General features: G+C 40.3%; 2 protein-coding genes across 2 annotated transcripts; both read right to left on the bottom strand.

Moving 5' to 3' along the window:
• Positions 1-768: 768 nt before the first annotated feature.
• LOC117324618 (mucin-1-like) lies at positions 769-9,374 on the bottom strand. The gene is made up of 3 exons (XM_033880540.1): positions 9,329-9,374; positions 4,164-4,802; positions 769-1,907 (listed from the first exon to the last, which is right to left on the bottom strand). The coding sequence occupies exons 1-3, from the start codon at positions 9,372-9,374 to the stop codon at positions 769-771; spliced, it is 1,824 nt and encodes a 607-aa protein (XP_033736431.1).
• Positions 9,375-12,112: 2,738 nt separating this feature from the next.
• On the bottom strand, positions 12,113-13,699 carry LOC117323217 (rho-related protein racD-like). The gene is made up of 3 exons (XM_033878277.1): positions 13,160-13,699; positions 12,844-12,902; positions 12,113-12,552 (listed from the first exon to the last, which is right to left on the bottom strand). The coding sequence occupies exons 1-3, from the start codon at positions 13,305-13,307 to the stop codon at positions 12,166-12,168; spliced, it is 594 nt and encodes a 197-aa protein (XP_033734168.1). The 5' UTR covers positions 13,308-13,699; the 3' UTR covers positions 12,113-12,165.
• Positions 13,700-13,959: the final 260 nt, after the last annotated feature.

Raw genomic sequence — 13,959 nt, 5'->3', positions numbered from 1 at the left:
CCAGAAAAAAAACAACATCATATCAATACAAATGAATCCGAACAAATGTTTATATTGATGTGGGGTCAACTCCTACAATTGAGAGAACCCAAGGCAGTACAGGGGTAAGACAATCTCAATCACATTACATTACTAATCACTTGTCTGACAGTTTTCATGGTGAAGAATGAAGAGGTCTACTTTCCACTACATTCCGGCAGGCATTGGTATTAGAGTCGACTACTACTGTACCTATATCGCGTTGTACAAGTAACTCGGTACGATCACGAGTTGGCGAACATATGCTCTCTTCAGCGTATCGCTGCACTAAAGAAGAGTATATAATACACACGACGTTAACTCCGAGATACAAATTCGGGAATATCTGGCCTGTCGTCTTGCCTGTCGTCTGACCTGTCGTCTGGTCTGTCGTCTGGTCTGTCGTCTGGCCTGTCGTCTGACCTGTCGTCTGGCCTGTCGTCTTGCCTGTCGTCTGACCTGTCAACTGGTCTGTCGTCTTGCCTGTCGTCTGACCTGTCGTCTGGTCTGTCGTCTGGTCTGTCGTCTGGCCTGTCGTCTGACCTGTCGTCTGGCCTGTCGTCTTGCCTGTCGTCTGGCCTGTCGTCTGGTCTGTCTTTTTGTTTGTCATCTGGTCTGTTGCCTGGCCTGTCGTCTGGCCTGTTGTCTGGCCTGTGGTCTGGCCTGTGGTCTGGCCTGTGGTCTGGCCTGTGGTCTGGCCTGTGGTCCGGCCTGTCGTGTTGCCTATTGTCTGATCTGTTGCCTGGCCTGTTATCGTCTGGCCTGTGGTCTGGCCTGGTCCGTGGTCTGGCATGTGGTCTGGTCTATGGTCTGGTCTGTTGTCTGGCCTGTGGTCTGGTCTGTCATCTGATCTGTGGTCTGACCTGTTGTCTGGTCTGTCGTCTGGCCTGTCGTCAGGCCTGTTGTCTGGCCTGTAGTCTGGCCTGTGGTCTGGCCTGTGGTCTTGCCTGTTGTCTGATCTGTTGCCTGGCCTGTTATCGTCTGACCCGTGGTCTGGCCTGTGGTCTGGCCTGTGGTCTGGCCTGTGGTCTGGCCTGTGGTCTGGCCTGTGGTCTTGCCTATTGTCTGATCTGTTGCCTGGCCTGTTATCGTCTGACCCGTGGTCTGGCCTGGCCCGTGGTCTGGCCTGTTGTCTGGCCTGTTGTCTGGCCTGTTGTCTGGCCTGTTGTCTGGCCTGTTGTCTGGCCTGTTGTCTGGCCTGTGGTCTGGCCTGTGGTCTGGCCTGTGGTCTGGCCTGTTGTCTGCTCTGTTGTCTGGTCTGTTGTCTGGTCTGTTGTCTGGTCTGTTGTCTGGTATGTCGTCTGACCTGTTGTCTGGCCTGTCGTCTGGCCTGTCGTCTGACCTGTGGTCTGGCTTGTAGTCTAGTCTGTCATCTGGCCTGTTGTCTGTTTGTCGTCTGGCCTGTTGTCTGGCCTGTCGTCTGGTCTGTCGTCTGGTCTGTCGTTTTGTCTGTTGTCTGTTTGTCGTCTGGCCTGTTGTCTGTTTGTCGTCTGGCCTGTTGTCTGTTTGTCGTCTGGCCTGTTGTCTGTTTGTCGTCTTGCCTGTAGTCTGGTCTGTCGTCTGGTCTGTCGTTTTGTCTGTTGTCTGTTTGTCGTCTGGCCTGTTGTCTGTTTGTCGTCTGGCCTGTTGTCTGTTTGTCGTCTTGCCTGTAGTCTGGCCTGTTGTCTGGGCTGTCGTTTTGTCTGTTGTCTGTTTGTCGTCTGGCCTGTTGTCTGTTTGTCGTCTGGCCTGTTGTCTGTTTGTCGTCTGGCCTGTCGTCTGGTCTGTCGTCTTGTCTGTTGTCTGGCCTGTTGTCTGTCTGTCGTCTGGCCTGTCGTCTGTTTTCTGGCCTGTTGTCTGGCCTGTCGTCTGGTGTATCGTCTTGCCTGTTGTCTGGTCACTTGTCTTGCCTGTTGTCTATTTGTCGTCTGGCCTGTCGTCTGTTTTCTGGCCTGTTTTCTGGCCTGTGGTCTGGCCTGTTGTCTGGCCTGTTGTCTGACCTGTCGTCTGGCCTGTCGTCTGGTGTATCGTCTTGCCTGTTGTCTGGTCTGTTGTCTGTTTGTCGTCTGGCCTGTTGTCTGACCTGTCGTCTGGCCTGTCGTCTGGTGTATCGTCTTGCCTGTTGTCTGGTCTGTTGTCTGTTTGTCGTCTGGCCTGTTGTCTGACCTGTCGTCTGGCCTGTCGTCTGGTGTATCGTCTTGCCTGTTGTCTGATCTGTTGTCTGGTCTATTGTCTTGCCTGTTGTCTATTTGTCGTCTGGCCTGTTGTCTGACCTGTCGTCTGGTCTATCGTCTTGCCTGTTGTCTGATCTGTTGTCTGGTCTATTGTCTGGTCTATTGTCTGGCCTGTAGTCTAGCCTGTTGTCTGGTCTGTTGTCTGGCCTGTTGTCTATTTGTCGTCTTGCCTGTTGTCTGGTCTGTTGTCTGGCCTGTTGTCTGGTCTGTTGTCTGGTCTATTGTCTGGTCTATTGTCTGGTCTGTTGTCTGGTCTGTTGTCTGGCCTGTTGTCTATTTGTCGTCTTGCCTGTTGTCTGGTCTATCGTCTTGCCTGTTGTCTGGTCTGTTGTCTGGTCTATTGTCTGGCCTGTAGTCTAGCCTGTTGTCTGGTCTGTTGTCTGGCCTGTCGTCTGGTCTGTTGTCTGTTTGTCGTCTGGTCTGTCGTCTGACCTGTCGTCTGGTCTATCGTCTTGCCTGTTGTCTGGTCTGTTGTCTGGTCTATTGTCTGGCCTGTAGTCTAGCCTGTCGTCTGGTCTGTCCGAGGGATAGGAAGCTAGGTATATGACCAAAGATAACTTCAAACCCGCGATTTCCGATGTGTGTGTGTGACGTCAGAAAATCCTCTTTGTTTGGTTCTTGGTGATGTACGGCGTGAGTTTAGTGACCACAGTGACCGGGAGCTGGATGATAGCGGAAGATTGCGTCCGGTATAACCTTCTCACTGACAGGTTCCTGAACTTTAGTAACTGTCACAGACATGTAGGGACTACTTTCAATGATTAAAGGGGGAGCTCGTGAAAATACACCCACACACACACACACACACACACACCCACACACACACACACACACACACACACACACACACACACACACACACACACACACACACACACACACACACACACACACACACACACACACACATATACATATATATGTTCTTTAAAATCAAAACGTTATGTTGTCATATGCCCAACGGCATACTTTATTGAAATATATAAAGCTTTTATTTTACCAGTATTGGAATATGCTAGTGATCTATGGGATGATTGAAGTATGTTTTAATCTTTATTAGAAAAAGGCCAACGTAAAGCGGTTCGGATCATAGCTGGATTACCGTCATTGGAAATCGGATTAGCAACACTTTCTGGTAGAAATAAGAGAGAGAGAGAGAAAAAAACACAGTTATTTTATGGGATGACACATGGTTTAACACCAGATTATTTTAAATGCTATTCCACCCCATACATTGAACAAAATACAGCATATCCTCTTAGAAATAGAAATAATTTTGAAAGAATTTGTATTTTTTACTCTCAACCAATCGTTTATGGAATAACCTAGACATAAGTTCTAGAACTGCACCTTTCATTGAAGTTTTTAAGAAATCATTAACACAAGATTTGAATAGGTTGCAACCTCCAAATATTTTGGATTTAGTGATAGGAAAATTAATATAAACTTAAAAGGTTGCGTCACCAAAACAGTTGTCTCAGACTTATTTGGCGTTTATCTTGTAGAAACCCCTGAATGCTTATGTGGTAACCCTTGTGAGATGCATTTCACCTTTTCTTTGATTGTCCTCGTTTTAATCTTGAGAGGGGTTTACTTTTTCATAATTTCGATGATTTCGATGTAAACATCAACATTAATTTCCTTCTTTTTGAAGACGAAACTCTGCCAATGGACTTAAATATTATATTTTGAAATATGCACTATTTCATAAAAAACCAGCAGTAGATTTTCATATCTTTATTTGATAAATTGTAATTATTTATTAACCATAACTTATATTTTGCCAAATGCTGTTATTTGTACTTCTTTTGTGAGAAAACGTTAGTAATGTTGTAATAATTGTGTCAAAGCCTGTTGCTTTTCCCTACGGCAATACAATATCATAAAATCAACAACAAAAAATCTGTCTATCTGTTGTCATTTGTCTCTGACTGCGGATCTCTGAACTCCCGACGACTTGTATCAGTAACTGTGTGTCTCTGAACTCGCGACGACTTGTATCTGTAACTGTGTGTCTCTGAACTCCCGACGACTTGTATCTGTAACTGTGTGTCTCTGAACTCCCGACGACTTGTATCTGTAACTGTGTGTCTCTGAACTCCCGACGACTTGTATCTGTAACTGTGTGTCTCTGAACTCCCGACGACTTGTATCTGTAACTGTGTGTCTCTGAACTCCCGACGACTTGTATCTGTAACTGTGTGTCTCTGAACTCCCGACGACTTGTATCTGTAACTGTGTGTCTCTGAACTCCCGACGACTTGTATCTGTAACTGTGTGTCTCTGAACTCCCGACGACTTGTATCAGTAAATGTGTGTCTCTGAACTCCCGACGACTTGTATCAGTAACTGTGTGTCTCTGAACTCCCGACGACTTGTATCTGTAACTGTGTGTCTCTGAACTCCCGACGACTTGTATCAGTAACTGTGTGTCTCTGAACTCCCGACGACTTGTATCTGTAACTGTGTGTCTCTGAACTCCCGACGACTTGTATCTGTAACTGTGTGTCTCTGAACTCCCGACGACTTGTATCTGTAACTGTGTGTCTCTGAACTCCCGACGACTTGTATCTGTAACTGTGTGTCTCTGAACTCCCGACGACTTGTATCAGTAACTGTGTGTCTCTGAACTCCCGACGACTTGTATCTATAACTGTGTGTCTCTGAACTCCCGACGACTTGTATCTGTAACTGTGTGTCTCTGAACTCCCGACGACTTGTATCTGTAACTGTGTGTCTCTGAACTCCCGACGACTTGTATCTGTAACTGTGTGTCTCTGAACTTCCGACGACTTGTATCTGTAACTGTGTGTCTCTGAACTCCCGACGACTTGTATCAGTAACTGTGTGTCTCTGAACTCCCGACGACTTGTATCTGTAACTGTGTGTCTCTGAACTCCCGACGACTTGTATCTATAACTGTGTGTCTCTGAACTCCCGACGACTTGTATCTGTAACTGTGTGTCTCTGAACTCCCGACGACTTGTATCTGTAACTGTGTGTCTCTGAACTCCCGACGACTTGTATCTGTAACTGTGTGTCTCTGAACTCCCGACGACTTGTATCTATAAATGTGTGTCTCTGAACTCCCGACGACTTGTATCAGTAACTGTGTGTCTCTGAACTCCCGACGACTTGTATCAGTAACTGTGTGTCTCTGAACTCCCGACGACTTGTATCTGTAACTGTGTGTCTCTGAACTCCCGACGACTTGTATCTGTAACTGTGTGTCTCTGAACTCCCGACGACTTGTATCTGTAACTGTGTGTCTCTGAACTCCCGACGACTTGTATCAGTAACTGTGTGTCTCTGAACTCCCGACGACTTGTATCAGTAACTGTGTGAACATAGATGCGAACACTTTAAATTTAACATTTTTCATTTTATTTTATTTTATTTCATTTATTTAGTTTTGTTAAACTGTTAGTGGACTGCCTTCATTTACATAGACCAGCCACGTTTTCTCTCCATTCTCGGTTCTCTGTGTTGATGTTTGTTTGACAATCTGGACGAATGCTAATTCTATAGGATGAGAGAGTGGCTCGCTATGAGAATCCTTCTTCTATTCCCTGAAGTGAGATCCGTCAACTATATACCTCTCTGTGTGTTTATATTTATATATATATAACTTAGCAACACAAATGACGAAGGAAGACAACTTTTTGACTCGTGCCCTGACCGGGCCTCGAACTCACGATCTACGGCACCCAATCGCCTAGCCAGAAATACTCGCAGCCTATATACCGCTGCGCCACATCGGCGTTCTTAATAAAGAACGTTTCAATGGCGCAGTGATGGTCGCTTGGCATTTGTGACTGATTCTCTATCGTTGTGTTATGTTAAGTCGATTAGGCCAGTTTAGAACAGGAATATTTCATGTTAAGTCTGACAGCTGAACAGAATTTTGACTTTTAGTACAAAAATGTTTTAAGACGCCAATGACCTCACAATTATGTACAGTTTATAGTAGATTTACGTCATAAGACATAATGACCTGTTTGTATGACAGTATAGGATAGTTGCATGACGGGTTCTTTTTTGACCTGCTCAGACGTGAATATTATCAACATCCTAATTGCTAAAAGTCACCTGCTCATACGTGAATATTATCAACTTGATAACTGCTAAAAGTCACTGACTTCTATAACAAGAATAGAGAAAGTGAAAATGAAATAATGAAAAGGTCAGACTGTAACAGCTGACGTCTTAGCTACAACACGGTAGGACATCACGTGACATCAGTTGGTGAATCCACGATAGTCCAAGATGGAGTCACCGGTCGACTCGATGAAAAAAAACCAGAGAAAACGCAGGAAAAATGTAACATCTCAAATCTAAATATAGCCCATGTCTTCTGGACACTACTTCTGTATCTTCTTTTGTTTAAATTACTTTACAATTTCCCGTAGTTTTCCCAAACACTTCTACAAACCGTCGGCTATTGCCGATATTTCCATGCGATTTGTTGTGGTATTTCCCACGGTAAAAATTGTTTTAGCGCCAAGATCCATTCTAACGCAACTACTGCCTGAACAAGTTGGTATTTATTCATATTTGATCAATAGGCACCAAATACTAAAACATAAATGGTGAAAATAAAAATACGATTTATACTAATTTTTCTCAAATGATGAGTTCCCACGTATACTTTGTGGTTATACGAAAATGATTAGTAACCACGAACTTGGAACATTCATTACGGAATAAGGCACTTATCATGTCTTAGAAACCGCTTTGGTTTCCTCAAGGTGCCTAGTATATTGATTTAACTTTTAATTTAATTCCAATGCCGAAGGAATGACGAAAGTAAAAACAAGATTGTCAAGGAATTCTGCCAGGCAAAAGGGTTTTAGAGAAACAAAAAAGAAACTCGACTTTTATTCTTTCGATTCCCCATCAGAGCTTTTTTCAAAATCTCTCACTCCACCTCACAGCCCCGCGCCGAAACGATACATACTTTCCAAAGCATACACCAATAAAACTGTCACAGAGGCAAACAGAAAAAACACACATACTGACCATCGCCTAATGTCAAACGCTTTTTAAAAGCATACCACTCCAAAGGTGAAAAGAAGTCCTACTCCCGTGCGTGTCCTATTTACATCACAAGATGAAAACGATGAAGAATTTGGAGACATTAAACTTTTACAAGATGCCATCAACGACGGTAAATCCACAGAAGACGCACCAGAAGATGGGGAAATGCAGGGTCATTCAAAAGGAGGAATAAATTGCGTTGATTTCATATGTCGTTAACGAGTTTTTTTAGTATACTAGCTGTACATACAATAATTAAGAAATGCTACGTATACAACATATGAATACTCGTCTACATACATATGTGTTGTGACATGAATAGACCTGTGCGTACATGTATGTCCAGTCCACTTTTAATAGAGCTTTAGCACAATCATTCTTATATTTCTCATAGAGCCCATATGCCTATCTAGAATAGAATCAAATGTTTAATAAACTATTTCCAAAAGATATAACCACACTTTTTCCAGTGATTTTTAACAGTAACATTTAAAATAAAACATATTAATTAATGTGTCTTTAAATGCGACACCCTTGACCTGCTTTAAGCTGGTTGGTCACTAAACATGGTCATTATAATGAATCATAAAAAAAGTCAGTTATATATGAAATATTATGAAATACCCAAAACGTATCAAAAGTATATATATTACCTAAAGGGAACAACCAACCAATTGAAAAAATATATTTTTGAAACAGCCCCTGTGTATAGAACGTTGAGCCAAGGATAAAATGTCTGGCAGCCACTGATTGGCCAGTATGTTATGAAGTGAGAAAATAGATATGTAGCCTGATAGGTAACTATCAATAAGAAATGTTGATATACATTTCTTAAGTCCGATTGGTTTTTTTCCCAAAAGTTCACGTAATAATAGTAAACAGGTAAACATTTAAGATTTTTGAGAATTTTTACTGCGAAATTCACCTATTTTCAAAATGGCTACCCTGGAGAAAATTTGAGCTGAAGGACCCAACTTTTTTTTTTGATTAGGTGTTATATCAGACCCTAAACTTTTGTTATAAACCATAATCGTTATATTCAATTCAAGAATTTGAATGAAATAATCCAAAACGTTAACACTAAGGTCTATGGGAAAACAATTGGTTGGTTGGTCTCTACAGGCGTTGAAGGTTAGCCCTACTAAAATACATCTTGTCGCAACAACTGTAAGGTGCCGTATCTCTGTGGGCAGTTTCATAGCTGTACAGTCCAAGATACAACAAGATACAAGAATTTTTATTTAACGTCGCATATTTAAAACAGTAAACATTAGCGCTGTAGTGCTATTCTTGCGACAAACATAAGATAAGATACCAAGTATAAACATAGTACTAAGTAATGCAATATCATCTATTTAAGATTTACATGTAGCATACCGGAATCACAGAAGAAACTTACGCGATACTGAATTACAAACAGCTAAATTAATAATATAGCAATACACATATCACAGATTTGCTTTTGAAACCCTTCCCACATATCGCACATTCGTAAATCTGAAATCAAAGGTAATCAGCAACTATTTAATCAGCCAAACGCTAAAACATTGAAACAGAAACGTCACTTTGAAGTACATTTATTGGAAAAATAGGCATTTCCCCGTTCATTTTCACGTTATGTAGACTAGATAAAATTCCATTATTCTAAACGAATATGTACTCAATGATTCTTTCGTGGCCACTCATCACTTTCGTGTTTCGCAAAAGTACGCGTGGGAACTGATCATGTGGAAAAAATCAACATTAATCGCTTTTCTATTATACTTTTCTTATATTTTTTAATTCATCAAGTGATAAATGATTGAAATAAATACATACCTATCCGTTAAAGCAGCACGATGGCAGGAATATAGGTCTTAACACTAAATCAAGTTTTTGTCGTGGGAAATACCACAACAAATCACATGGAAATATCGACAATAACTGTCGGTTTGTAGAAGTGTTTAGGGAAAACTACGGGGAGTTTTATAATAATTTATGTATCAGAAGAAGCAGAAATAATGACCGGAAGACATGGGCTATGCCTAGTTTTGAGAGGTTATTTTCTTTTCTTGTTTTACCGGCATCTTCTGTGCTTTTCCGCCTTGAAGCGGTCGGCGACTCCATCTTAAAACATCGTGAATTCACCATTTATGTCACGTGATGTCCTACCGTGTACAACTTAACGCAACTTCTTCACAATAAAACGCAGCTCATTCCACCTATGATATTCTGCTTCTGTCACAGATCATCAAAAAACGCCGAACTATAATCTCCCCGGGAAGAAGGAATAGTTGGTCAAAGTCCGTTTCCAGTTGATAGCTATCCCAGTTATCACGTGATGTTTCTATTTGTGGTTATTTAAAATGCTGTATATGTGCTGATGTTGAGAGCGATGCCATCTAGTTTATAAAGTTTTAATTATTCAACCACCAAGATGTGAGGAAAATTCTTTCCACTTTATTTTTGCACTCGGCAAACACACAAGTAGCTGTTAAAGCAAGTATAGCTATAAAAATCATAGCTGGAAAATATTATCAGTGGTGTTATCTTTTATCATAGAAGCAAGACTTCCCTTTAACTGCGAAAATTAAAGTGTCCGTAGCCGTGTTGCGTTAATACCTATATATAATATATAACATAGTAACACAAATGACGAATGACGACAACTTATTGACTCGTGCCCTGACCGGGCCTCGAACTCATGATCTACGGCACACAATCGCCTGGCCAGAAATACCCGCAAATTATACCGCTGCGCCACATCGGCGTTCTAAAAAGAACGTTTCAATGACGCAGTGATTGTCGGCCCGATACCCATCTTCGCTAGCCAAGGCTTCTGATTACGTTACACTCCACGAACCCTTGGCAGATATAGGTGTCAGTTCTGGCCCTCTAGCGGAGATTCGAAATTACCACCCTTTACACATGAAATTTTCGACCAATCAAAACGAACGTTACCGATTTACTTCTATTTATTTTACTTCTATTAATTGATCAATCACTGCGAATGTTTCCCAATGATTGTACGTCTCTTTTTTTAGGTAAAATGTCATGGCATAGTTGACGATGTAGCTCTGCACTGGGCGCCGCAATTTTTGTTTACTGTGAAACCAAGCCTGGATGTAAAACGCGATTTGATTGGGTGCCCTGGGATTCCAGGGCACGACGGTTTGAACACGACTATTTCGTGGAGTGTAACGTAATCAGAAGCCTTGGCTAGCGAAGATGCCCGATACCCTGACATGATCATTGTGGAAGTCGTCTATTAGATGATATGAATACTTGGATCGCAATGTATTTACATACATGGATACGAATTGTACATATATTATAAATATTTCTCTCTGTAGAATTACGGCAGGAAATCCAAATCTATATCCCGTGAATCGCTATATATCCTAACCCATTTCACTATCAATTTGTAAGAAGAAATCACAGGTTGTACACAGGAGTCGCAAAAATATTGATGGGAGTTATCTCCCCTGCATGCCTACAGAGAGAATGTCGAAATGTCAGTTTCCCCACGAGGTACATAAAGTAACAGCTGATCGAATACATTATTCTTGAAAAATTGCTATAGGATATCAAATTAAACTAGTTTTGTTTGAAAGCAGCTTCTAAACTCCTGAAATGTGACACTATTGTAAACACTGATGTGGAGGCAGTCAGATACAACAAGGCGTTCTTTCAGCAGAAGTTTTTTTTGTGGATGATCTTGCTGCCGACCTCACGATGTTAGCCCTTTCCTCAATAAATGTCTGTGGTAGCGTCAGTATATATTCATACAATATACAGGCTATATACGCCTGCAACCTCGGCTGTTCAAACGTACAAGGCCATATACTGTATCAACATATCGTTCGCTCATTCCAGCTCAGTCTAGGAACAAATAGTGGTAGCATAGTGTCAGACAGAAAAAAAGTTTAAATATATAACATAACAGAGTAGTTATAAGATAACGAAGCGGTTGTGACATTGTCGGGACAAGATGGTCCCGGTTTTAAAGAAAGGATTCGTTTCTTATATTACTTCCTTCATTCTATACCCATCTAATGGTTATGTCGAACTTCAAATTCTAAAGTCAGTAAAACAAAATGATAAATAACATATGTATGTAATATCATCATATTTATTCAATAAATAATAAACAAATATCAATAAAATAAATAACATATTTAAACGTCCTCTTTTCATGAAAACTTCATAATTAAATATTCTATATAGTTTAAAAATCATTACAGTTCAAAAGCTGACATAGTCATTGTTTTTAGGGAAACGTCAATTTAATGTAATACCTAACATCTGTACATATCAAATCTCATCAGTGTTAAAACAGAGCGATCGTTAGATACATTTTCAATAAATAATCAACACACATTCAACAAATCAAATTTCAACTCTGTGTTTGAGCTTCGTTTAACAAAACGATAGAATTAGGTTTTTCATTAATTATAATTTGCAATTTAAAACTACTTCGATTTACAACAAATCGTTCGTCATGTTCATTTAAACATTGAATTTTACGAACATAATAGTCCACACAGAAACTCAAAATGATCACATTTTTGTATATATATATGCAAACCTAAATAAATGATTGAAATATCTCTATTACGTCACAGTGACAGAAGCGTTTTGTCATGATTAGGCTTTAACATTAGGGTCACGTTCATCTATAAAATCACAGAAATTGATATTTCGCGTCGAAGTCGTTATAAACCCATTAAATGAGACAAAAACATGATCTTTTGCATCCATAATATATCTGAAATCACAGCAGGTACAAAAAACTTGTAATGCTCTCGCCCAGTTAATCCTTAAAATCACAGCAAATGACAATTTGAAGATTTGTGTTCATTTCCTTTTTTAAAATCACAATCACAGCCAGGAAGCTTTGTTCGTGTTGGAATGTTTCCTATTTTGTTCCGAAAATTCTTTGAACAATGCTGTGTTTTTTCTTCTTCTGTTTCAACGAACATTGAACAACGTCCTCAAATATGCTTTGAACATAGTCTAGGTGTGACGACGAACATTCAATAAAACTGAAAGCACCGATTTCTTCAGCCAAGTCATGTCCTTCTGCCTTACTCACAGGAATGTCCTGATCAAGGTCAATTGATTCCCGTAAGTCTGTCTGTGTGGCTACTAACACTAATTTCACTCGCTTACCCATGACATTCGTCACTTCCGGTAGCCATTTTGATTTGACGTGATCGAATGAATCTCTGTCCATAACACTATAGCACATAACAAATACGTCAGTGTCTTTGTAGGCAAAGAGCCGGATGCTGGCGTGGTCCGGCTGGAACAGAAATATAGATATAAAATATACATCGTCATCTTTATACAAAACACGCAGTATTTTCTGAATCAGTGTTAAACGTAAAGAGTTAGATATAAAGTTGAAACTAAATAAATAAATAAATAATAATGATTACTGCCATCGATGACGATGACTATTATAAGTTGTATCAACTCTCTTTTTATTGCGAAAAATGTGTTCGTATCTTTTAAGAAAAAAAGATAAAGCGATGTGTCGGTTTGGAAACTTTCAAAACTTTCAAAATCGTAATAATACAAGTTTGAAACTTACCTTACTAGAACAGTCAAATACGCTGATGGTAAATTCTTGGTTTGAATATTTTGATGTACCTGAAAAGAAAAAAAAATATCATAAATATTTGAAAGGCAAAACTTATAATTCTATTGATTAAATAAAGAAACAAGTATGAGAATGTGAACCTAACAAGGAACAATTCCAGTAAAGAAAACCAGGAAGAACAATTAAACATCGATAAATCCAGGACATTTAACAAATAATAAAATTTTAGGTAAATGATATAAAACTTAAATATGTTACGTTTATGAAAATCCATAAGAAAAATGTAAGATTGAATAGATATAATTACCTGCGTAGTTTTCGAATACTGTATCCGGTGGAGGTTTACAGTTTGTCTGGTCAGTATAAGCCTTTATGATGGACGATTTGCCGATAGCCATATCGCCCACTAAGGTACACTGTAAACACCTGACATCGCCCGTACTACTCGTCACCATACTGTACTCCGTATCCTTTCACAGTTCAATAAAATCCTCGGATGGAACAATTTACCATGTATTTTCTGATACGACAGTTAAATGTTTATCCAGTTTGTTAAATGAAACTTTCTTATATCTTCCGGTGTTTTTTCCACAAGTAAAACAATGAATAGTAGATCTACTTCCTCCTTCGCTGATAGACGATCGTGTGTACACCACTCTCAATGCTAGCCTTATTTATACCACCGTCCGATCACTGAAGGTGTTTACCAAAACACTAGATCATGTATCCTGCCGCGTTGTCATTGGATGGCGTAGTATTTATACAAAGATGTGTACTCGCTTGAGTACTGTCTACAGGACGGAACCAAACCCAAATACCAGTTAATGATAACAAATAAATTAGATTCAGTGCAAAAACATCTACCATCCCACACGATTTTGCCAAAATCTCCCTTTCTTCCTACATAAATCTCCGTGTATGTCAGTTAGTACAGAGATGGCAAGCTCCGCATGGGAATGGTCTACAACCGCCTCGGCATCAATATCGTAATAGGAAAAAAACGCTTAAGCTCCAATGCACGCGGCAATGTCAGAGACTCGCAGAACCCATTAAAACAGAGCAGTTATTGTTTCTGCACTAATGTAATCTACGTAAGCGAGAAAGATA

The sequence above is a fragment of the Pecten maximus genome, chromosome 3, assembly GCF_902652985.1.
Source record: "Pecten maximus chromosome 3, xPecMax1.1, whole genome shotgun sequence".
In the NCBI taxonomy this organism is placed as follows: domain Eukaryota; kingdom Metazoa; phylum Mollusca; class Bivalvia; order Pectinida; family Pectinidae; genus Pecten; species Pecten maximus.
The sequence above is the reverse complement of the archived record's forward strand: the minus strand, read 5'-3'. Positions and strand labels throughout refer to the sequence as shown.

What these genes read in the sequence shown, in the direction of transcription:
- LOC117323217 (XM_033878277.1), bottom strand. Translation starts at nt 13,307, where the DNA reads ATGGTGACGAGTAGTACGGGCGATGTCAGGTGTTTACAGTGTACCTTA. An exon ending in AGTATTCGAAAACTACGCAG is followed by an intron (nt 12,903 to 13,159) that starts GTAATTATATCT and finishes TTTTCTTTTCAG; the next exon opens with GTACATCAAAATATTCAAAC. An exon ending in TATTTGACTGTTCTAGTAAG is followed by an intron (nt 12,553 to 12,843) that starts GTAAGTTTCAAA and finishes TTTCTGTTCCAG; the next exon opens with CCGGACCACGCCAGCATCCG.
- LOC117324618 (XM_033880540.1), bottom strand. Translation starts at nt 9,374, where the DNA reads ATGGAGTCGCCGACCGCTTCAAGGCGGAAAAGCACAGAAGATGCCG. An exon ending in GAAAAGCACAGAAGATGCCG is followed by an intron (nt 4,803 to 9,328) that starts GTAAAACAAGAA and finishes ACACAGTTACAG; the next exon opens with ATACAAGTCGTCGGGAGTTC. An exon ending in CGGGAGTTCAGAGATCCGCA is followed by an intron (nt 1,908 to 4,163) that starts GTCAGAGACAAA and finishes AATAGACAACAG; the next exon opens with GCAAGACAAGTGACCAGACA.